Below are 21,328 nucleotides of genomic sequence, written 5' to 3' on the forward strand. Positions count from 1 at the left end.
ATTCACCAGTGAGACTTCTGTCATCGCTGAAACACAGCAGAGGGATATGGCATTTCATTTTCTTGTGCTTCTGACATTAAAAAAACACAACTTTTTAAAACCTCAACTGAAACAGAAATCGCGTATCAGTTACTCGAGATAATCTTCAGGCCCACTGAGAGTTTTCATTGGATCTTTCTTCTACCGAAAACGTGCACTGTTTGTATTGGGGCTGCTTTCGACCAAAGACATACTCCCAATAATAACATTTGACAGAGAAGTCTGTGAAATACTTTGCGGCACAGAAGTTTTTGGAAATACATCTTGCTTTGGAAATTAATCATCCTTTTTTAAGCTTGAAGCACCACAAACTGACCTGCACAGCATTGATAACCAAAGGGCAAAAGTGGCTTTATGACCCTAAATAGAATTGCATGGCAGCGACACCACTTTCGGGGTGTCTCACTGGGCCGACGAGTGGTTCTTAAACACAGGGCAGCCACTGACGGATAATCATGGAAAAAAATATGAAGTGAAACTAAGCTGAATAAATATCATCTCTGCAGGTTTTCCACTAAAACCTACAGTGTAAACTTGTGTGAACGGCTTGCTTATAATCTGGGATATATAGGAGGGTCACAGAAATCCCAATCTGAGTCCCCTTTCTTATTTAAAGCCATTTCTTTACTGTCACTATTAGTGCTGGGCGATATGGAAAAAATATTTATCACGATATGAATTATTTTATATCACGATAACGATATATATCACGATATACCACCTGACCTGTGGTCATCTGGAAAGTATGCAGTCTGTAAACAGCGAGTGGAGAGGGTGCAGTCTTTGTTTTGAGTTACCGTAAAGCATGTCGCAAATCCGGGTGCACGTAAAGCAGCACCATGTCGCAAAACCACAAGATGGAGTTTCTTTGCGAAAAATATCATTTTTTTTATACTTTATTATCTCTTGCATAAAGTTAAGAGTATGTATAGTGAGAAGACAACACTAATATATTTGCACAGGCTATTTAACCCTTTAAGATCTACCATAGAACCAAGTCCGCCAGAGCTTATCTTTACATTTTACATGCTGTAGTGCCATTTGTGGGAGCATTTCAAGTTGCTATACATCAATACAACCGTTATAGCCCAAATTTTAATAATATGTATGCATTAAGTCCATAGTAACTACATAAATTGCAAAAAAGTGCAATAAACTACAAAAAATTGAAATCTTTTTTTTTTTTTTACATACATTTTTACATTTTCTAGTTAGAGAAATTTAAGAGGCTTATCCCTCAAAACTGTAAATACAAAAAAGTTGCACAAAATAGTTTCCAACCACGAGAAATTTATTTTGAGTGTCTTCATAGTTTTATTTTTGAGATACACAAATTTTTATATACTACAGGAAAAATGAAAATAAATAAATGCAAATTTGCAAAAACACAGCATGTGCATCAAAATAAACTATTTCCAACAGTGCAATTTGACTTCTAAGCATCCCAGAAACGATACAGAAGAGCATAAAGTCAAACATGACTTTTAAAAACACCAACATAGGCTTTGAAGCTTAAAAAACTACATCTTCCGCGAAATGACGTCACTTCCGGTTTCGGACAGGTAATGGCGGACATGCGATAGTTCGCGCTGACTTATATTCCAACGTAGGAAGTGTTATGAACAGCTGATCGGATCGGCAAAGCCTGTTTCTGGAATATTACGTTTTTGTTGCTGCAAGTCTGGAATATTATGTTTTTGTTGCAATTTTTGCAAAGCTATATGTGGAAGAAAACCGTGACCTAGGGCAAGCTAATGGAATAAGATGTAAGTACAACTCCTACGGTTTCATATGCAAAAAAAAAAACATTATTGCGCTACCTTACGTGGTTCCAGTTCTACAGGGATTTAAAAATAGTTAGGGAAAACGGAGTGTGCCTGCTCCGACCGGTTGTAAAGGGTTAATTATATATTTTATGTAATAATTTATAAAATTCGGGTTAGAAACGATAGAAACGATAGAAGACAAATGGCACGATAGACACTTTTCTATCGTCCACACGATATATATCGTCATATCGCCCAGCACTAGTCACTATGGTAAATGGCAAATTGATCAATACTTATATACCGCTTTTGTTTTCTTTTTTTAACCACTTCAAGTGCTTTCACACTAAAAGCCACATTCACCCATACAGATTTACACAGCACTTTATTCTATAGGCGATAAGAGCTTTTATCCATCACTCAGACACCGCATCAAGGGTAGTTTGGGGTTCGCTTAGACACAAAGAGTGGAAGATCTGGAAACCGAACCACTAATCTTCCTTTTGACCCCCAAAAACTGTATTTAAAATAACTACAAACTATAGAAATATATTTTTCCAAACTCTCTATGGAAAGACAAATGTCTGTGGATAGTTGTTACTAGGTCATTGCCCTAACCGCTGTTCCAGTCGAATTAAACTTAAATCTCTTTATCACGTAAATACAAAATAATCCATTCAAGATGAATTTTCCCAAGCAGCACCTTTTTGGAGACTTTGCTCCGATGGTGAAATGTGCTTACTAAGAAGCAGAAAATAGATTATGCGATTGGGTGTAGTGGTGAGGCGAACGCGAAACTGCGCACGCTTACATGGGCTTTGCTGCAGCTGAGTTTCCAAGTACTTTAACTGATTCAGTTTTGCATCAATGAGCAAAATCTTGCAAAAATATTTTCACACCTGCATGACACGCTTTTCTCAGTAAAGAAGTTAAGAGATGTATCGTTTTGGAAATCTAACAGACTATGAAATAACAATGAAAAGCTGGCCCACAGCTCTTAGTCTTCCATAAACTATGCATGTAGTTGTGTCGTTATTTGCAGCGCGACACTGTTTATGCTTTTTACTGGCTGAGCACAAATTTGTAAAAAAAACCAAAAAAAACAAAAAACAAAAAGGCACCAAATTCATGCAGCAGTGAATGGAAAATTGCTTGTTTGTGTAGGATCTACTAACCCACATGTGTACTTGTGTCAGTTATGGGTGTGTGTGTGTACATGTGATGGTCAGTTAAGGGTGTGTTGGGTCCAGTAACTGTTCATATGTGTGGAGAAAAGTGTAATCCTCTCCAGCATGAAGCACATTTTTCTTCACTCCCTTTTTGCTGTGCATTTTTGTTTTCTGTTTTAAAACTGTGTGCAAATCCTAAAATAACAAATTAAACTCAACTTTAACTTTGACCCAGACACAAGCCGCACTAATCACTCCTGTCTTACTGGGACCAGAGAAAGCTCTAAATGTTTATAAGCTACAGCTCATTTAACAAATCATATCAGTTTGCAACAAGATTAAAAAAAAAAGAAAAACAAGAATGAGTCCCAGACTTTCTGAGGTGAAATTCAGAGGGGTAGATAATGAATAAATGTTAGTTGTGTTTGGCTCTCTAGTGGGAAGTGTTGTCCAGAAAGAACCGGGAGGAGGGAGATCTGCAGGGTTGGAGATGTGCCTCAGAATAAGCCGAGTGGAGAGAGAAAAGTGTGATGAGTAGAGGGTAAAGTACGCATGGACTTGTTACAGCCTATTTAATGCTTCACGGAAAAACTGTAATGAGAAGGAGACAAAAAAGTCATTAGTCTGCAGATTAGTTTCTCAATTAATATTTAATAACTTAGTGCCAATACACATGCCCTGAATGTGTCTGTAGACTGCACAGAAAAGATGCAGATATAGAAACATTTTTAGTACTGTTTGAACAATTTTAGTGCTTTTTACAGACTTTTTTTTCTAGTATGTGAATATTTAGAACACATACCACAATTTGTTAGTAAATAACACTTGGAAATAAATCTTGTTAATGAAATAGTTTAATCAGGGATTTGGACAAGCCACGGAAAACTCAGAAAAATACATTCGAGTTATATTAAAGTTCCGTATGCCTTTAAGCTCCTTTAGGTAGAAGTAACAAAGATGTTGTTTAGCGCAGTGGTTTGCAACAATTTCTAAAGTACCATTAATACATGTCAGTCGTCTGTTCTTTTATTGCAGTGTCATAGTAAAGCTCTTCTGGCAGCTAATTTGCAGCCTTTTTTTTTTCCAGTACTGTTGCAACTTCCTATATCCGACATATACCTCACCTCTTTGCTATATTACACAACCGAAAAAACTTGGTGCTTATCATTCAGATTCAGTTCGTTTTTTGAAACAGGCCAAGTTTTTCTCAGAATAATGATTAGTTTCACAGAGCCTCTTTAACGAGAATCGCACCATGTTTAAGTTAGCCTAACTCTCGTTCACATTCCTGGTCAATATATATATATACATATATACACACAAAATCTCATGTCTAATATATAAATCACAAAATAGTGCATTTTCTGTAAATTCTGTGAATCTCGGGCAACTCGACGTGTGTGAAGTGTATTCAGCTGGGCGTTGTGCACTGGGGTCGAGTGTTTTGACCGATGCATGAAACTATATATTTTTAGATATAATTTGTAACGGCCGTGATTTTTATTTTATTTTATTTTTTCGAGTATTTATAACATGGCATGCTGCGGGGAAAAACCTGTTCTAACATTGAGTCTAAGGTTTATTTTGAACACCTGACAGTTCTTTTTTGCTTCTCATCTGTAAACTCTCTCCATATTCTTGCGTAGGTGGTAGAGGAGGTTTGTCGCGTTTGAGTCTGTGGTGGGGACCGGTTTGCGGCATAATTTGCATAGTGCAGCTTCCTGGTCCGTTAAAAAAAAAAAAAGGTTCCTGGTCCATGTCAGACTTTTCATAGCCAAACCATGTCCATGCTACAGAGGTAGACCCTCGTTTAGGAACAAGGTCCTCGATTTGTTTTGACTGGTCCTCCTGTTTGGAGCTACCTGGTTCTGCCTCATCTTCACTGGTATTCTCTGTCTGCATCCACGTGGTGACCATCCAAAAGATGAAAAAATACTGCCGTAAACAGTGTATTTTGCGACACCACGAAACAAAAGATGCTGTATAATATGAAACGATAGACGTTTTATATTTTGTCATATCGCACAGCCCTAGTGGTGAGTGTCTGCACTGGTGTTGGCTACACAAAATAAAGTGATTCATGATCTCCCTTATTTACCAATCACAGGCCCATGATGCATTTCATAATTCCCAAAAGGCAAATGGGTGCATGCAATATACTGATTCAGTAATCTAATATAATGCAGTAATAATCTATTATTCCCATAATACCACCAAGGCACATCTGGTCCATCTGTGAACCACTGCTTTACATGTCTGAAGGTGCTGAAAGAAAAAAAAATATGTGTGCAATTTTTTTTTTGCAGAGTTTGCACAAAAGTGTTCGTTTCGACAGTAAAACCAAATATGAACAATGATAGATTTTCACACTAAAAGAGAAAACAAACAAAAAGCCCTCAATAGCCACATTTAAAGAACAGGAAGTTTGTCTGCAGCCTTGAGAAAATTTGTAAATGAGAAACAATTTTAGAGCACAGCCAACCTGAACAATTAGCAAATGTCAGATTCTCACAATGACCTTGTGGGAATCAGATAAGTGAATGATCAAAAACTGGTATTATTAGAAAAGTGCAAAATAAATATAGCAGGCAGAAACAGATCAATTCCCCAAATCATTGCGTACATTGAGCTAAAAATAATGCAAAACAGTCCTGTGACTAAAAAAGTCCTTCTTTAAGGTCATAATATTTATTTTTCCACACATAATGGTTTCCAATATTTGCTGAACTAAATTTTAATAAAGTTTTGCATAATCATTTCAACTGTGTGGATCTAAAAAAAGAAAAGAAAAGGGCAACCATGGAAAAACCTGCTCCAACTGTGCCTTTATGTAAAGATGTAGAAAAATCCCAGCACTATAAAAGTAGGGGGTACAGGTTAGGGCATAGCATTGCCACGGCTAAAGCAGTACACAAACATGGTGTCGGTTGAGGGATGTGCTCTGCTGAGCGCACTGCACTAAAGAAAATTAAAGGAAATCACAGAGCATGCAATATGTGACCTTTGAATTCCTGTCTGAGGAGTTCAGCATTATGATTTTGGGTGGAGGAAGACCAAACAAAAGGGGTCAGCCTTGTCTTTGTGCAACCCTTTCTGCCAGTGCTTAGTCTGCAGCTCATGCTCGTGCTGCATTAAACATTTCCAGTTGATTTTGCAAAACAACTATACACGAACTTCATCCTCTGCCGACTGCTATGCAGTTCGTTTCCGTGACAACAAACCACCTTCGATAAATGCACATGCCTAATATCGCTGCAATTCTGCTTACTCAAACCGTGACATAATTGTTCTTGGTAATACAATAGCCTTTGCAGGTGAGTGTGAAAGTGTGCAGGTGTGAAAGTGTGTTCAGATCTGCATGGGATCTGATGAAGAAGATGAACAAAGGCCAAAAAAAACCCTGATGGGTGAGGGTGCTGCACAGCTTGGGGGCTTTCCACACGCCACTCAGCAAGGTCATGTGCGCTGGCACTGTGGTTGTAGGTTGCACACACACACACAAAACAGAGGCCAACAAAGAGCTTACAACACGAGGGGGGAAAAAACACATTTAAAATGCATGAACAAATAAATAGTAGCCATGTCATGAGTCACACATATGCAGTTTTCTTTGACACAAGCAAAGACACATAAACGCAGCATGAGAGGACCTTGTGCAGAAGAAGACAGAACTAGAAAGACACAGCAAGAGATCTGACAAACATCTTGACCACATGACTCTAACCACTCTACTTCCTTTAGATGTTTCTCTACATTTTTGTCACACTGAAATACACACAGGCAAACACGTGCATTTTCAGCACTGTGAGAGAGGAGAGAGAGAACTTTTCCACTCTGCATGAGAAATATGTTGGGCTCCTTTAGACTTAATACAAACAAAAAAAAGAAAAAAGAAAAATGATGTGACAAGCTGCCTGCTGCCATGAACTTTTTCTCGTTTTCACCATATCTCAGCTCAGCTGCTTCTGCTTTACAGTGTTCTTTTAGGTATTAAAAAGCAACCTTTTGCGCCTCAATTTTAAAAAAAAGAAGATTAATTCAAGTATTTAAAATAGCATCAATTTCTTTACTATTAAACCTTTCCAGTCACAGAGTGAGCAGGCTATGAAAGGTAGCCCTGATTGTTTTCTGTGCAGGTACAACCTACAAGCTGCTCGTGAGGTTAACTTTTATTCAACCAGGAAATATAACTCGTGAGATTAAGAATCCCCCTGACAGGCTGCATATTTTACGATGACAGGAGAAACCAGAGTTCCCGGTGAAAGCGAATCCCGTTTTGCTGGAAAACTTATTGGAAGTAAATTCTTGACCTGCCATGAGATCTTTTACAACTTCTACTTGCCTACATCCTCCTCAAAGGAGTCAGATATCCAAGTCCAGTGTCTGTGCTGCTTAGCTGGCTTCTTTTCTAATTGCAGATATTCACTCTGGGCTTTTTAAAAATGCTGCAAAACTATGTGGAGGAACAACTGCTATGCATTAGTAAAATGCATTGCACAAGTCAGATGGTACACAAGTCTGTTAGACTCAAGCTGGACTTTCTAGATTGCAGCTTAATGGCTTCATGGTAATGGGTGACCTCTACCAAAGACCAAGGAATAGTGGGAAAAAATTACAGAAAATTATGTGGTTATTATTTGACAAGCATCCAAAGGCACAAATGTGTTTGGTTTTGTGGTTTTAGGAGGCATATTTTTGACTTTTTTTCTTGAAACCTGTCTGAAAAATTAGGCAAATTTCCTAATAGTTCCTGGCTATTTTTCTGCGCAGGTCTTACAAAGTTATTTTTCTGGGTTTCCATTCATCCTCTCCTACGGATACTGTTAATGACAAAGTTATGGAAACACTGAAACATAACTCAGATGTTCACTGAAGGCTGTTCTGCACTGAATAAATGAAAACGAGCTGCAGATGGAAACATCTGATCTGTGTGGACAGATGAGGCCATCACAATGCTCCTCAAATCAATATGCGAAACAAACACTAATGCAAAAGTTTGGTGAAGGAGTTCATATTGTTTGCCATGGCTTGTGGGCTTAACTATTTCCCTGTTAATTATATCATCTTGTTGTAATTTAATGGCAGGCAGCTGGAGAATTAGTGCAGCCAGCTGTTTAACAAACCAACTCCTCATAACAGTGGATGGAAACATTAATCTGCATTGTTTTCAGGAGATTTTCTTAAAACGTTATTGAAAGTGCAACGCTCGAATGAAAACATAGCCGGTGCTCGTTCCATATAACTAAAGCTGAATGACAAATTAAAGGAGAAATTACCAAAATAAAGTTATGGGCCGGTGATTCTTCTAGTCTAAAGTCTGATGGAGCGATGTTCGTAAGCTATTCCCCCATTTGGTGGTTTGGTGATGAAGGTGGAAGGCAGTGTCAGAATACAGGCCTAATCTCTCAAAGAGGACTACAAAGGTCATAGCACAATTGTCATGCACACAGTACTCAAACCATTCGGTGACTCTTTGGCCCTGTGAACGAGGGCTTTCTAGAAATATTTCTGAACAACTCGGTATTGATTTAGCTTTCCTTAAACTATGCCAGCATCTCCTCGCAAGGGTTCAGGATTCCCATTAATATGTAATCCATCTGTACTAGAAATATGAAATTAAAGCAAAGATGCTATTTGATTGTTAGTAGTCAGGAACTATTTGACTATTCTTCCACAAATAGCAGTAAAATGATGTGAAACGTGCTAATTTTGCTTGCAGCAGTGTACACTGCACCTCGTTATTTTTTTTTCCTTAAGGGCTTTATGAGCTGTTTCTTTCTTCTGTTTGTACTAATCTCACTGCAGCACACTTGCTTTACCTGCCGCCTGGTAGGTAGTAACACATCCATCCTCTATTTTGGTTGTTTAATATTGGTTTTCAAACAGCGTGTAGGTGCATTACTGCCACTTTCTGGCAGAAGAAATGCCTTACATCATCCAAAGCATTGGCAGAAGATGGAAAGTTGCTAATTTAAAATGAAAAATACTTGCATAAGCGATCCCATTTTTGTTTTCATAATTTAATGACTAATATATTTGAAAGTCATGGCCATCCCTGGAAACAGGATCAGCTGTTCCTTCCTGCTGTGAAGTGCGTGGGTAGACAGGTTCATATAAACACGTCAACCGAGATGGATCCAGTACATAAACTTAAAGAGTGTTTCCATCACAAATCTGTACATAATTCATATCACAGGACATCAATGCAGAGCGAAAAGAATTAAAGGTTAAAAAGTGCCTTTGTTTTGTCTGCCCATATCTAGATCGGTTGAGGCAAGTTGAAGAAGAGGAACGTTTGCCAGTGATCTATTGTCTGTAGTCTAGAACCTATGAGAGGTTTTACTCCTTTGAAGCCTTGAGATATATCAACACCAAGTGCTTTTCTTGGAAATTTGTGGGCTTGTACTTGGCGAGATTTCTATGAGTCCTCATGTGCTCCTGACAGGAGTCATTACTGCCAGTTCTTACTGAACACTGGTTTTCTACTCAGTCTTAATCCCTCAAGCCTACTTTCATGCAAGACTGGTCTGTGAAGACTTTTTAATTAAGATGCAAAATCTAAAATTATATATATATGAAAAAAGACTCTGGACGGGGAATTGTCTGAAATCCAGCACCGGCAAATGGAGCTCTTATGTTTAACCACACAGAGAAAATGGCCTAATGAGACATTCTGGTAAAGAATGACTAACACTGACACTAGCAAGCTACCCGTGCTCACTTTTCACTTTCTAATCACCAGGCTATGTACTTGAAATCTTTCGTGCTTATTATGCTCACTAATTCATGCTCCTGTTGTATCACTTCATAGCACTGCCACTTCAGCTCCCACTGTGACAACATACAGAGGCAATTTTGTGACTAGTTTTGTCCAAGCACTTCACTGCACTTTCCCATGACTTTACTTTCAACACTGGTGAACTCAGCCATAATTCAGCACCTCACCTTGCCAGCAAACCTTTAAATCCAACTCTTTGAAACTCCACAAGAAACTGATTTCAATAAGCTCCACACAGGACTTCCAGGTGATGTCATATAATAACCGATCCACATAACTTGCTGAAGCTTCCAGCCTCTGTCAGCTGCTTTTAATGCATCTGATGTTAAGTCCAGGTGCTTTGTGAAATGTTTGTTTTTAGTTAGGGATAACCAGCAAGACTTCATTTGGTCAGCAAGAGCTGAAGTAGAAGGATTCAGCCCTTGTGCAGGCTGTAGCCTGTTGAATTATGTAGAGTTGTGCTTTGGGTGGTTCTTTTAATATTTACTTTCTTCCCGTTTGAATATAAATGATTAAGAAAAATAAACATATGACTCAAATTCAACACGAAAATCAACTGACTCGCCTCTAAAGCAGTTTCAGTAATTAATGAAAGTTGAAAACTTCATGAAGTTGGATTTTGTTTGCTGCTGACTTGGTACATGAACAATGGAAAACAGTTACACAAAACACAAAATGTAGTGTTAGAGACTGGCAAAGATCAAACAAAAAAGCCAGCAAAAAAATGGGACATCGAAAGTAAATACAACTTCAGCAAATCAATCTGTGCCTTCAAAATAAAGAATCTTTGAATATTGCCAGAGGGAAAAAAGCAATACAAATCCAGTTTTCCATCACAAATAACTTTTGGGCAGGCTACCTGGGTATTTTTTTCAACTCTATTTTATACATTTTTTAAAAAAAATATTAACAGTTGGACATTTTAGCCTTTGTTTGACATGACAGTGCACAGAGTACACAGATAAGTAGGGAGACAATGTGGGGAATGGCGCCAATCGTTTAGCCAGCAATACAGATTCTAGCCTTTGGTTTAGAAGTCTCCAGTGCACTCAATTGAGCTACAGTGGCATCCTCCTTTTAGTAAAATAATTTCAAACTTGTGCACCCAATGTTTGTTTTTCAGAGCTGTTATTGATGCTGTACAAGCAAAAAAGAATAGATCACATAAATCATTAAGAGCCCAAAAATTACCACGACATTCATGCCCATGATGTGGGTATATAAACCTTTGACCACAACTTCATGGCATTATTCACTTAGTAACCTGAGAATGTGTGGGTTTGCCGTCTTTCACACTCTCACCCGCACAAAGGCCAGCCATCAATCATCTACCCGAATGGTCACAGACAGAACGTAATGTAAGCCAAAAACTTATGGCTATCTTTTTTTTCCCCACTTTGACTTGAAGCCATTTTAAAAATCCTGCTCTAATCTCTATATAACCCTCCAATCAAATCCACAGTAGCGCCACATACAACTCTTATTAAAGAAAAAAAGACATCAATAAACTCATCCAGCAAAACAGACCTGTTTTTCCTTCACTTCAGAGTCACTATGGGCGGTCGTTACATTTCAAAACATTTATTATTCCAACCAACCACACATGCTCAAAGCCAACTGGCTAGCTGTGTAAGGTCTTTGCAGAGCTCTAACTATCCTGATTTTTTTTCTTTCAAAACATCCCTCAGATCTCTGTGGGCTGGATGAGATCAGATGATGTAAAATTAGAGGAAGTGAGGACGAGTTGAGGCATGTGAGAAGAACCTTTGTCCTCTTCAAACCTTGTTGCCTTTAACGTCACAAACACGAACATGAACATTTAGTCTCGAGTCTGTTTCATCTGTCTCGTTCCACCAAATGGATTCGTTACCTGAAAGTTTGCACCTAAATACATGCGGTAAGCACACCTTTGGTGAATAGTCAAAAATGCAAGTGCACCCACACATATTACATGACTCAGTTACTTGAAGGCATCATTTGAAGATTTCATGAAACTCGATCCCTGGAAAGCAGAAAAGATACAACTTTGTGGGTGAGATATGAAGACAGTTCTGAGTAAGAAGGAAACTATTTCTGAAGAGAGACAATCTCTGCTGTTCTAAATACTGTTGCGAACGGTGACAGACTGATCATTGTGCTTCTCTTGGAAGAAAAGACATATTGCATTTCACTTTGCTAGGGTAATATCTCCATTATTGATTAATCTGCTATTTGATTTGAGAATCGACTGACTAAATGTTTGGCCAGACAATGGAAAAACATTATAATTTTTTTTTATTTTTACAATCACAGCTGGGTAATGTCTTACAGGCAGTCTTTTTTTGCCCAACCACCACTCCCAAACCCAAAGTTATTCAGTATACTAGAATACATAAAACCTAAAGATTTTTCTAGATCATGTAATCAATCTATTTCTTTACTGATGTGCTTAAGTCTGGTTTGCATTTTCTGAGAAAGCTGAAATCGACTTTGTTTCTAAATTAGTGTAAACAAGTAGTCATCCGATGTCATTGGCATACTGGAAACATATCGAAAAAAAAAAAGAAGTTTGTAGCAGAGAAATATTGTAGTTCCAATAAAGCCTCAGCACTGTGCATGTGATCCTCACGAAGTAGGACATTATTTATGGAAAAACACACTGATGTTGAGCCTTTGAAATGCCATTTGCAAAAGCTTGGAACAGCACAAATAAAATTTGATTCACTTTGATTGTGCCGGCTTAGCAGCAGAAACCACAGAGGCAAACTTTTAAAAATATGCATGTCTCAATGTGAGAAAACATGCATTTTTAAATTATTCGATATGGATAAAATGGGCCTGTAAATATGCCTATGTGTGAAACTAGAGAAGACTTTTCACGAGGGAAAATTAACTTTAATACATTCTGATATTTTTTTGATTTCAGCCTAACCGTCAGTCTGTCTTTCTCATGTCTCCTCCTGTTGTGTTTCCTGCGTCTCTCTCGCCTGGTTTCATTCTGTTTCTCGGACAGCTGACTGGGGCCCATGTGTTTAGGGCTTTAGTTGTGGTATGCAACGAGCCAAGCCAAATTAACGCTGCATGTTGCCATATGAGAGACTGAATTACAACAAGTAACACAGAACAGATGGACACCAGAGTCTGTTTGAAAACTATTTTCCACTGATGCTGCAAACTCCTCTCTTACTGTCAATAAGAAAGTGCAGAGGAAAAAAAAGCAGTGAATGTTCACTCAAAGAAAACAGCATCTAATGCATATAAGAAAGCATTTGATTCTGTTGATCGTTGTGGTAAAAATCCATGTTTGACTCAGAAGATCCATTTTTGAAAGTTCTATTTCAGACTTTTTGCTGCAGCTTCATGATAAAGCATGACATATTAAATGGGAGGCAAAAAAGAAGCTTGTACGATACATGCTCACATACATAAAAGTATGTGTGCGAATGTACAAACACACTAAGAAAGCGAAGGACCTGCTTGAAAATCAACAATATACATCATGCATGCACATGTACACACAAGCATGAAACAAGAGCATGTGGGAAAGATTAGAAGAGCTGGAACAAACACATGCGAATGGACAAGCACGCACATATGCGCAGCTGAGATGAGATGGGATGAGATGAGAGGCGTATGATTAAGATGAAGTCTACAGGAGGTCTGAGGAAACATATCAGACTGTAGCAGTCTGTGGGAACTCTCTCTGGAAGACAGAGCCACGATTTTCCTGGCAAGACACAAACCTTGTCTGTAACCTTGACTACTGAACATCAGATAAAAGGAAAAGTAGGAATCGCTATTGAATAAACAGCCTCAGCGGTACAGAAACAGTCAAAGCAAAGAAAAGCTAAACGAATTATGTCAAACATACACACAAAACCTCACAATAAAACACTTCATCACAATAAATAATTTAAATTAACTTGTAACATGAAGTTCCAGCGTTGAATACCGAGGCGAAATGAGAATTTGGAGACTGCTTCTCTTTTCAGCTGACATAACAATTTTCACTTCTGCAATATATCAAGAGTTACATTGCCTTTGTTTGCACACCTAGGATTCCAAGTAGCCACACCCCCTATTCCGGTCTCATGTTGGACGAGTTACACATAAAAATTCACCCCTATAGAGGTCTTTAGAAAGGGGGAAGCCATCCACAGAAACCAGAATTGTTATTTGTTCAAGGCAGTTAATAATCGATGGTTGGACATTTTGCTTTTTGGAGCATGCCTCAAGTGGCCATTTGAAGAACTGCAGTTCATCCAACTAACATTGCGGGGGTGCTGGAGTCTATCCCGGTACACACTGGGCAGGACTTGAGTGCACATTAGATGAGACATCAGTGACTCACATAGTTCACACAGACAGTGGTGGTTCAGCAAGCAGCAGCCTGCAAGCCTAAAAAATGAAAGCAATTATGCTATTGCTACTAATTTGACCAAAGCAAGCAAACTAAGCAGGAGAAAGCAGTTAAAGTTGCGTTAAGTTCCTTAACTAGAACACTATCGTAATTTTAGTGCACTGTTAGGTTAGGGGATGATAGGTTATACAATTTTCACAGTATGATAACCATCTGAAGAAGGAGATCAGATGCTGTGATATACTTTAAACATGAAACCAAGTTATTAATTTTGACAAGCTGCTGATGATGGAAGGATAAAGATATAGAGATATATTATCTCTCTTGTTGCCCTTTTTTTAAACACTTAAAATGCACATTCTGTGTTACTCATCAATTTTAATATGAAACCCAGTAAAGTGTTTCAACTCTACTATAAATGTGTGCAATTTATGACCAATATTTGACATTATTTTTCTGTAGAATATTAAAACAGTATAATATATTAACTTTGCAATCACCAAGGAAACTCCCACAGCTGTACAGAGATAAAATGATGTGATACAAAATGTTCTTTATTGTGTTGCCATCAGATAAACTGCATTCACAGATCAGTTCCTTAAAACTGCACTTCTGGGATCTCACTTTTCCTTGATTATACTCCATGCTGCAGATACGGACACGGATGGAGTCCCAAGAGTTGAGAAGTCATTCTCTCAAGTCGACAACTGGGGTGCACATGCACTGTAATGTAAACGGGCTGGCAGGCAGACATCCGCGTGTACCCTCACCTTCATCGTCTGATCACAGAATTGACGTCACTCAGGCCCGTGCGGACCCAAGTGTACTCACGGTGTAATCGAGGCTTTAATCTTCCACACAGTACCTATAGCAGCTGCATGCTTCAAATCTATTTCAGGCCTAAATATGGGCTAACACTTCAGATTATGCAGAAGTGAAACTGCCCTCAGTTTTAACTATAATTATAGGACAAAACAGACATTTGTTAGGACTTGGCTGAAAAGCGACTGCATCTTTCCCAGAAGTAACCTAGCTGACTGTTGCCTTTAGCAAGTCAACCTACTAAAACAGCAATACTCAAAGACAACCTAATGTGTTGCATAAAATCTTACAGGGTATCATCTTACTGGTTTATTGCCTTTTCAGGCTAATACTAAGCAACCGACAACTGTGCTGTTGCCTGCTGCTTTCTCACGCAAACTCATTATCAGTTTCCATGCAGCTTGCGCCTTTGTGCTAAATGAGCTCACTGATATTACTTCTGTTTCTCACACATAAATAAAAATGCATGCGTACTTTGCTCATGGATTATTATGTTCTGTGCAGCCAAGATATGTGTGATGTGTGCAGGCGTGCATGCTCACACACTGACACATTGCCTACAGATGTGAAAAACCCCAACTTTCATTCAGAATAGGGAAACTGTACTAATAGCAACCTCAACGCATTCCAGCTTGGTGTGTTTAAATAACTGTTAAGGGCATTAATGCACAAGTTTTTCATGTGTACATTAAATGTGAGAATGCTAGTCCACAGCTCTCCTTCCTTTTAAGGTCATTCTCAGGCCCTTATCTATCTGCCTTCCAAGATCACACATGCGCACACACACACACACACACGCGCGCACACACACACACACACATTAAGAGAGAGCGTATTCAGAGCACCAGTGCATTAAAGCAAAATTGCAAACAGCCAGGCAAATCCTGCCAATGTCTTCCCATTCTAAATAAACACGCAAGCACGTGCACACATGCACAACTCTGGCTCTGAAATCAACTGAATTACCTCACACACATGGTTAGGGCTGTAGGCAGCTGAGGACTCGAGGGCTGCTAAATATAAAACTCTACAGACACACATACGCCCTCAGACACATGCACATGCATGCAATGTCTCTCTCATGGACCTCTATTTGTGTCTGAATGCACACTTGCACACACCCTAAAGAGACTAAACTCTGCTCACAGTGACCTTATAGATGGCAGGGCCCAGGACAGCATTCGACCTGCTCTGATTACTGGTTTAGGGGCTAAGTGTGCAACTACATGCAGCCTCACAGCTGGCCCCATCTGGAAATATTGCAGGGTTTAATGCCATGAGGCCTTGTGGGGGGAGCTAAGCATGCGGGGAGAGAGAGAAAAAGAGAAAGAGAAAAAGAAAGAAAGAAATACATCCTGCTGTGCTGCGAAGAGCTTACAGCAACAACTGATGTCATGTTTCCAACTTACAATTGCCACTTGGCATTAACAAGTGTTAATTAAGAAGTAATACACCAGTCAGGCACTGCATTTAAACCACTGACAACTTTAGTGAATAAAACTAATCATCTTACATTGAGTCCTATCATCCATCACCACCCACCTACACATCGTGGCAGACCAACATCCCCCTGGAAATACACTGTACAATACAGAAGGGATAATCCTGGCAAGTTATTTACTGGTTGATTAACTGGGAAGAAATACTACTACTAATAAATAATAATAGTTGACTAATCCAAAAGTCAGAAAGCTTGTTGACATGTGTCACTTTCACGCACATTATCAGATTAGTTTGCTATGTGAGGCACTAATGTTTGCAGTGCTAGCAGCAGCAGCAGCCTTCTTCTTTCTTTACTTGCAGGTTAACATTAACATGCATGTGCTGAACATGGCTACCTACTACTCCTCTCCAGTGGTTATATGCCAGTTTACTCTGTTACAGCCAACATATGGATCGCATACAGTTCAAAGTACTGCTGGTTTGAGGGTTGTTATCCATCTAAGTTTCCACTTTGCTTGTTTACATCTACCTGCCACTTGCTGCAGCTACAGTTCGGTTAGTGATGTCATAGACCTAACAGTTAATCTGAACTGCACTTTGATAAAACGTAAATAATTTTTGAAGCTATATAAGCATTATTTTTAATTATTTACTAAAAATCTCTACTATATTCAAACCAAAACTGTTCAGACCCCAGACTCCAATCTGACCAACCATCTGTGGGATTATTGTGAACAAGCTCGATCCACTGAGGCCCAACCCTGCAGGTATCAGGTCATTGCACAGTCCTGACAGGGTCAGAGCTGTTTTACTGGCATTTGGGTAAGTTAACTAATGTTAGATCGACGGTTTTAATGTCGTGGTTGCTTCGTGTAAGGAGAAAAGTTGTGACTGGCTGCAGAAAACCCCAAGCAAACAGGAAACAGTGTGGGAGGTGTATCTACTCACCAAGGATTAAAAGAAGACATGAATGTTGCAGATTCGTTGATGTAATCGAGTGAAAATGTCACAGCGAGAAAATACTGAGCTATATTTCTGAGCTATAGAAATGCCCTGTATATGTTTGTAAATTAATAAAGGGATGAGTAACAATAGTCAATGAAGTACGAACTGATTAAATTTATCTCATATGACTAGCAACTTAATTTCCACTTCTTTAACTAGGTTAAAGGGTAAACCAGTTAGGCTAATCTTTAAAGGGTACCAGTGTGAAACAAATCATCTATGAACTGTGATGACCCTATTGTGCATGGAAAGCATGAGTGAACCTGAAGCTCATGCTCTCCTTTAAACTAAGCTGTGAGTATATGACTAATATCTTTTCAGTTTTTGTTTTCAGTTTGGTTAACAAAAAAGCTTTGTGTTTATCATCAAAACACTCCCTCTAGATGCCACTGAATCACCAGAAGCAAAGGTGAAATGCAAACCGTCAGTAAGACAAGACGTTTTTTTTGAGGCAAAGCTAAATGTCATCACAGTTTTCGTCTTGTTTTGTCATGTGGCAAACTATTCACTAAAAGGAGCTTCTTAGAGGCAGTAAAAATACCATTTATGCAAACAAAAACAAACACAGGCAGAGAAAATAGATGATTTGAAGGAGGGGGGGAAACCCCTGCAACTAAACAGCTGGAAACAGGAAATGACTTTGTGCCTTAATGTGTGTGCGCTTGTTTTTGTGTGTGCGTTAACTTAAGAGTATGTGACACTGCTTGGCAAACTTTACCCAGCCCTTTAAAGGCAAATGTGGGTTTCCATCCAATTGACACAAACAGATCTAGTGACCTACCATGCATAGATATGAAACACAAGATGACGAACCTGTCAGCTGTAACATGTCTCAGTGTGAGCAGTTCTGAGAAGAGGTTATTTAAAAAAAAACACACACAAAAAAAACACATGCACATCTGCAAAAGCGGCAGACACAATCCAGTGAAACTCGGCAAAGCTCTCCTGTACTGAGAACAGCAGCAACAGAAAACGATCAGTGGTTTTCATGAGCATCTGCTTGTTGCAATCAAACTAAGCATCAAGAAGATAAATCGTGATGTGTGTAGATCAGTAGACAATATTTTGAATTGACTTCTTCAACATTTCTGAAAATACATTTGTTTTCTTTCTTTCTCGCTCATATCTATAAAGTACTGAGGATGCACTTGTAGTGCATGACTAGTCTCTTTCCATACACAGTTAACAAAAGCTGCAGACTAGCATAGCTAAATTCTATTTGTTTGAATATAGGAGGATATGAGGTGACAGGAGGGGTTACACCGTGACTTTTCAGGCAAAAAAACTCTAGTCTAGTGTGCCGAGAAAGAAAGTAAACGATTTGCAATCTCCTTTAATTTGCAACATCATGGCATAATTTTATATGTTTAGTTGCCTGACAAGCTAAACAGTATTTCTGTAACCTCTTGACTTAAACACTCCTCACACACTTTGATGACTTTTATGTCCAATAGAAACCAAAAGAAAACTATAAAAAGTGTGCAACTAAATAATTATTTTACTAAAAAACTCATACTCTTTTGTCTTTTCCAAATGATAATAAAGGCAGATAAAGATATTCATACTAGCCTGACTAAATAAACTTGAAAAAATTGAGAATAGTGCCATCGGTACCATTCTTACACTTCATGCATGCAACTAGAGGCGAGCAATCAGACCAGAAGATCATACAAGGGTTTTACAGTTCATGATATAAATGATACTTCTTTCACATATTTAGTTTAACTCAAGATCACATGAGTAGTTGTGTACACGTGAGATGGGCTAGGCCGGGGCTAGCTGGTTAGCAGCAGTGGAGCTTTCAAAATAAAATACTTACACATAGCAGCATTAATGATTTAATCTGTATGATTTCTCTGCAGATAATGTGGCAGATAAAGAGAGACCACGATAAACGATTGTGAGATCACCTAAACCTACACGAAACACCAGTCCACTGATAAGGATGTCAAGACAAATCTTTCTCTATCTTTCTCTTTGTAAGCAAAAGTCATGAAGCTGTTTCAGATGGAAACCCCAGGAGTCAAATTTTGTACAGAAAGCTATTTAAAAATAAAAATGAATACTTTTCACCGGCTGTGAACTGTTTTCAAAGAAATGCCCACATATTATCATGTGAAACCACAGCTGAGCTGTTAGAGTTTAGTGAATCGCGTGTACGATGAATATAAAGTGCGCAAAAGCTTGTGTTTCTACCTTTGGAGGATCATAGAGCTCCAACTGGTAACTTTCCCCTGCTCCTCTTCCTCCTTGAATGTCTCTGATCCTCCTGACCAGCAGGTGGCAACGCTGCCAGCGGGGCTGTGAGTCTGAAACAGTTTCATCCACCAGAAAGTACCTCAACTGGCCCTCTTTACAGCAGCCGCTCGCCTCGGATCGCCTCTGCCTTTTACTACGAAACCTATTGAAAGGAGCCATGATCAGCTCCTTCATTCCAGGACGGTGTGAAGCAGCTGTGGGTGTGGCTTCGGAGGAGTGGGAAGAAGAGGATGACACCTCTTCGCTGATGGAGGAAATTGCACCCACTCTGTCACCATTATTTGGAAGATTACTGTTGGTGGTGGTGGGGTTCCTAGGAGTAAGGTCCCGGGATGAGCGCGGACTGGCTTGGGGTGATTTCTTTAAAAGCTTATTTACAGACTTCCGGATTTGGCTGAAAGAGAAATGTGTGACTTCTGAGTTTTCAGGGTTCGAGGTTAAAGAGTCAGAAGAGTACCGTTCAGATACCTGGCGATGATCTGTGCCAGAGATCTCCTCGTTGCTATGGCTATGAATCACCAGTGTCCCGCTGCCAATTGTGCGAGATCCTGAAAAGGAGTTTCCCGCAGCGCATCTCAGTGGCAGCTCCTGCTCCCGGCTCAACACCACCGGCTCCAGTTTCGGTGACGCAGTCAGTGGAGCAGCTCCTCCATTTGGTCTGCCAGTCTCCCGATAGTCCTGCACCCGAGGCAAAGTCCGCACTCGAGTGATTACAGACTGAGGACGAAGGACCACTGGAGACGATGAGGGAGCGCTACCGGTTGCGGCAGAGCTTGTGTTCTGACCCAGTGGCGTGCCGTCTTTGTCGACCTCGCAGCAGAAGTGTTGCTGGAAGAGGTCAGTAAATTGTTTTGAAAAGGTCTCTGGTGGAAGCACGTCATGGTGTGGTCGCTCTCTTGCAAAACTCCGGTAGTGCCGGGCCAGCTCCTGGGCTGCGGCGATGGCATGCAGCTCGCAGAATTCCGTCCAGCCTTTTTGGGCAACTGCCACACCTTGGCCTGCTGCTGTTGTGGTGTTGGCTGGATGGATAGTGTTACCATTCATTGCAGTAACCAGAGTGGATGAGAATCACTGCGGAACAGAAAAAGAAGGCGGGTAAGAGAAATGAATGGATGAAGCATGGAAGAAAAGAACGAAAAAAGCCAGAGGAGCAAATAACGAGAGCAAGATATGGGAATGCAATTAGATCAGGATAATGTGGAGGGTTGTGCAAGACATGCAGCACTAAACATGGGAAATGGCACAACAGTTACAGGACATTTTGAACTGCTTCAAAGTTTAAAAACAGTTCAAACACTAAGAAAGAACATTCAAAACTCTGATTTCATCTGAGCTTGATCTGTAACCGCACAAATTGGATTACATGGGCCTGCAAAAAATCTCTGGCAATCAACCAGAGTATCCTAGAGTATCTCAACACAGGGCCACGGTTCACTCAAAGGACAATCGGTTACCATTCAGTTAATGGGAGAAAACGCAGCGAGTGTACACATTTTAAGTAAATTTCAGGAAATTGTTTCCTACAGCAGAGGCGAGCAGAGAGAAAGGAGAAACTGCGTTCTAACCTCCACTGATACGGATGATGGCAACTCAAGTATTTTATGAATGGAAACAGTAATTAGCCAGTCAGACAGAAGGTGAATGAGGCCCTGACTGAGGAAGTACGGTTAGAAAATCTCTCAATCAGCCACACTGCCTGTATGTTCAT

General features: G+C 39.5%; 1 protein-coding gene across 4 annotated transcripts in view; it reads right to left on the reverse strand.

Moving 5' to 3' along the window:
• The window catches only part of sh2b3 (SH2B adaptor protein 3), a 62,820-nt gene that overhangs the window by 21,073 nt on the left and 20,419 nt on the right, over positions 1 to 21,328 (reverse strand). For all 4 annotated transcript variants that reach the window (XM_063489524.1, XM_063489522.1, XM_063489525.1 and 1 more), the window contains exon 2: positions 19,558 to 20,691. In XM_063489524.1, the coding sequence (XP_063345594.1) occupies positions 19,558 to 20,664 (1,107 nt within the window). In that variant the 5' untranslated portion in view covers positions 20,665 to 20,691. The remainder of the gene's footprint in view (positions 1 to 19,557; positions 20,692 to 21,328) is intronic.

This window comes from Pelmatolapia mariae, linkage group LG12, assembly GCF_036321145.2.
Source record: "Pelmatolapia mariae isolate MD_Pm_ZW linkage group LG12, Pm_UMD_F_2, whole genome shotgun sequence".
NCBI classification, from domain to species: domain Eukaryota; kingdom Metazoa; phylum Chordata; class Actinopteri; order Cichliformes; family Cichlidae; genus Pelmatolapia; species Pelmatolapia mariae.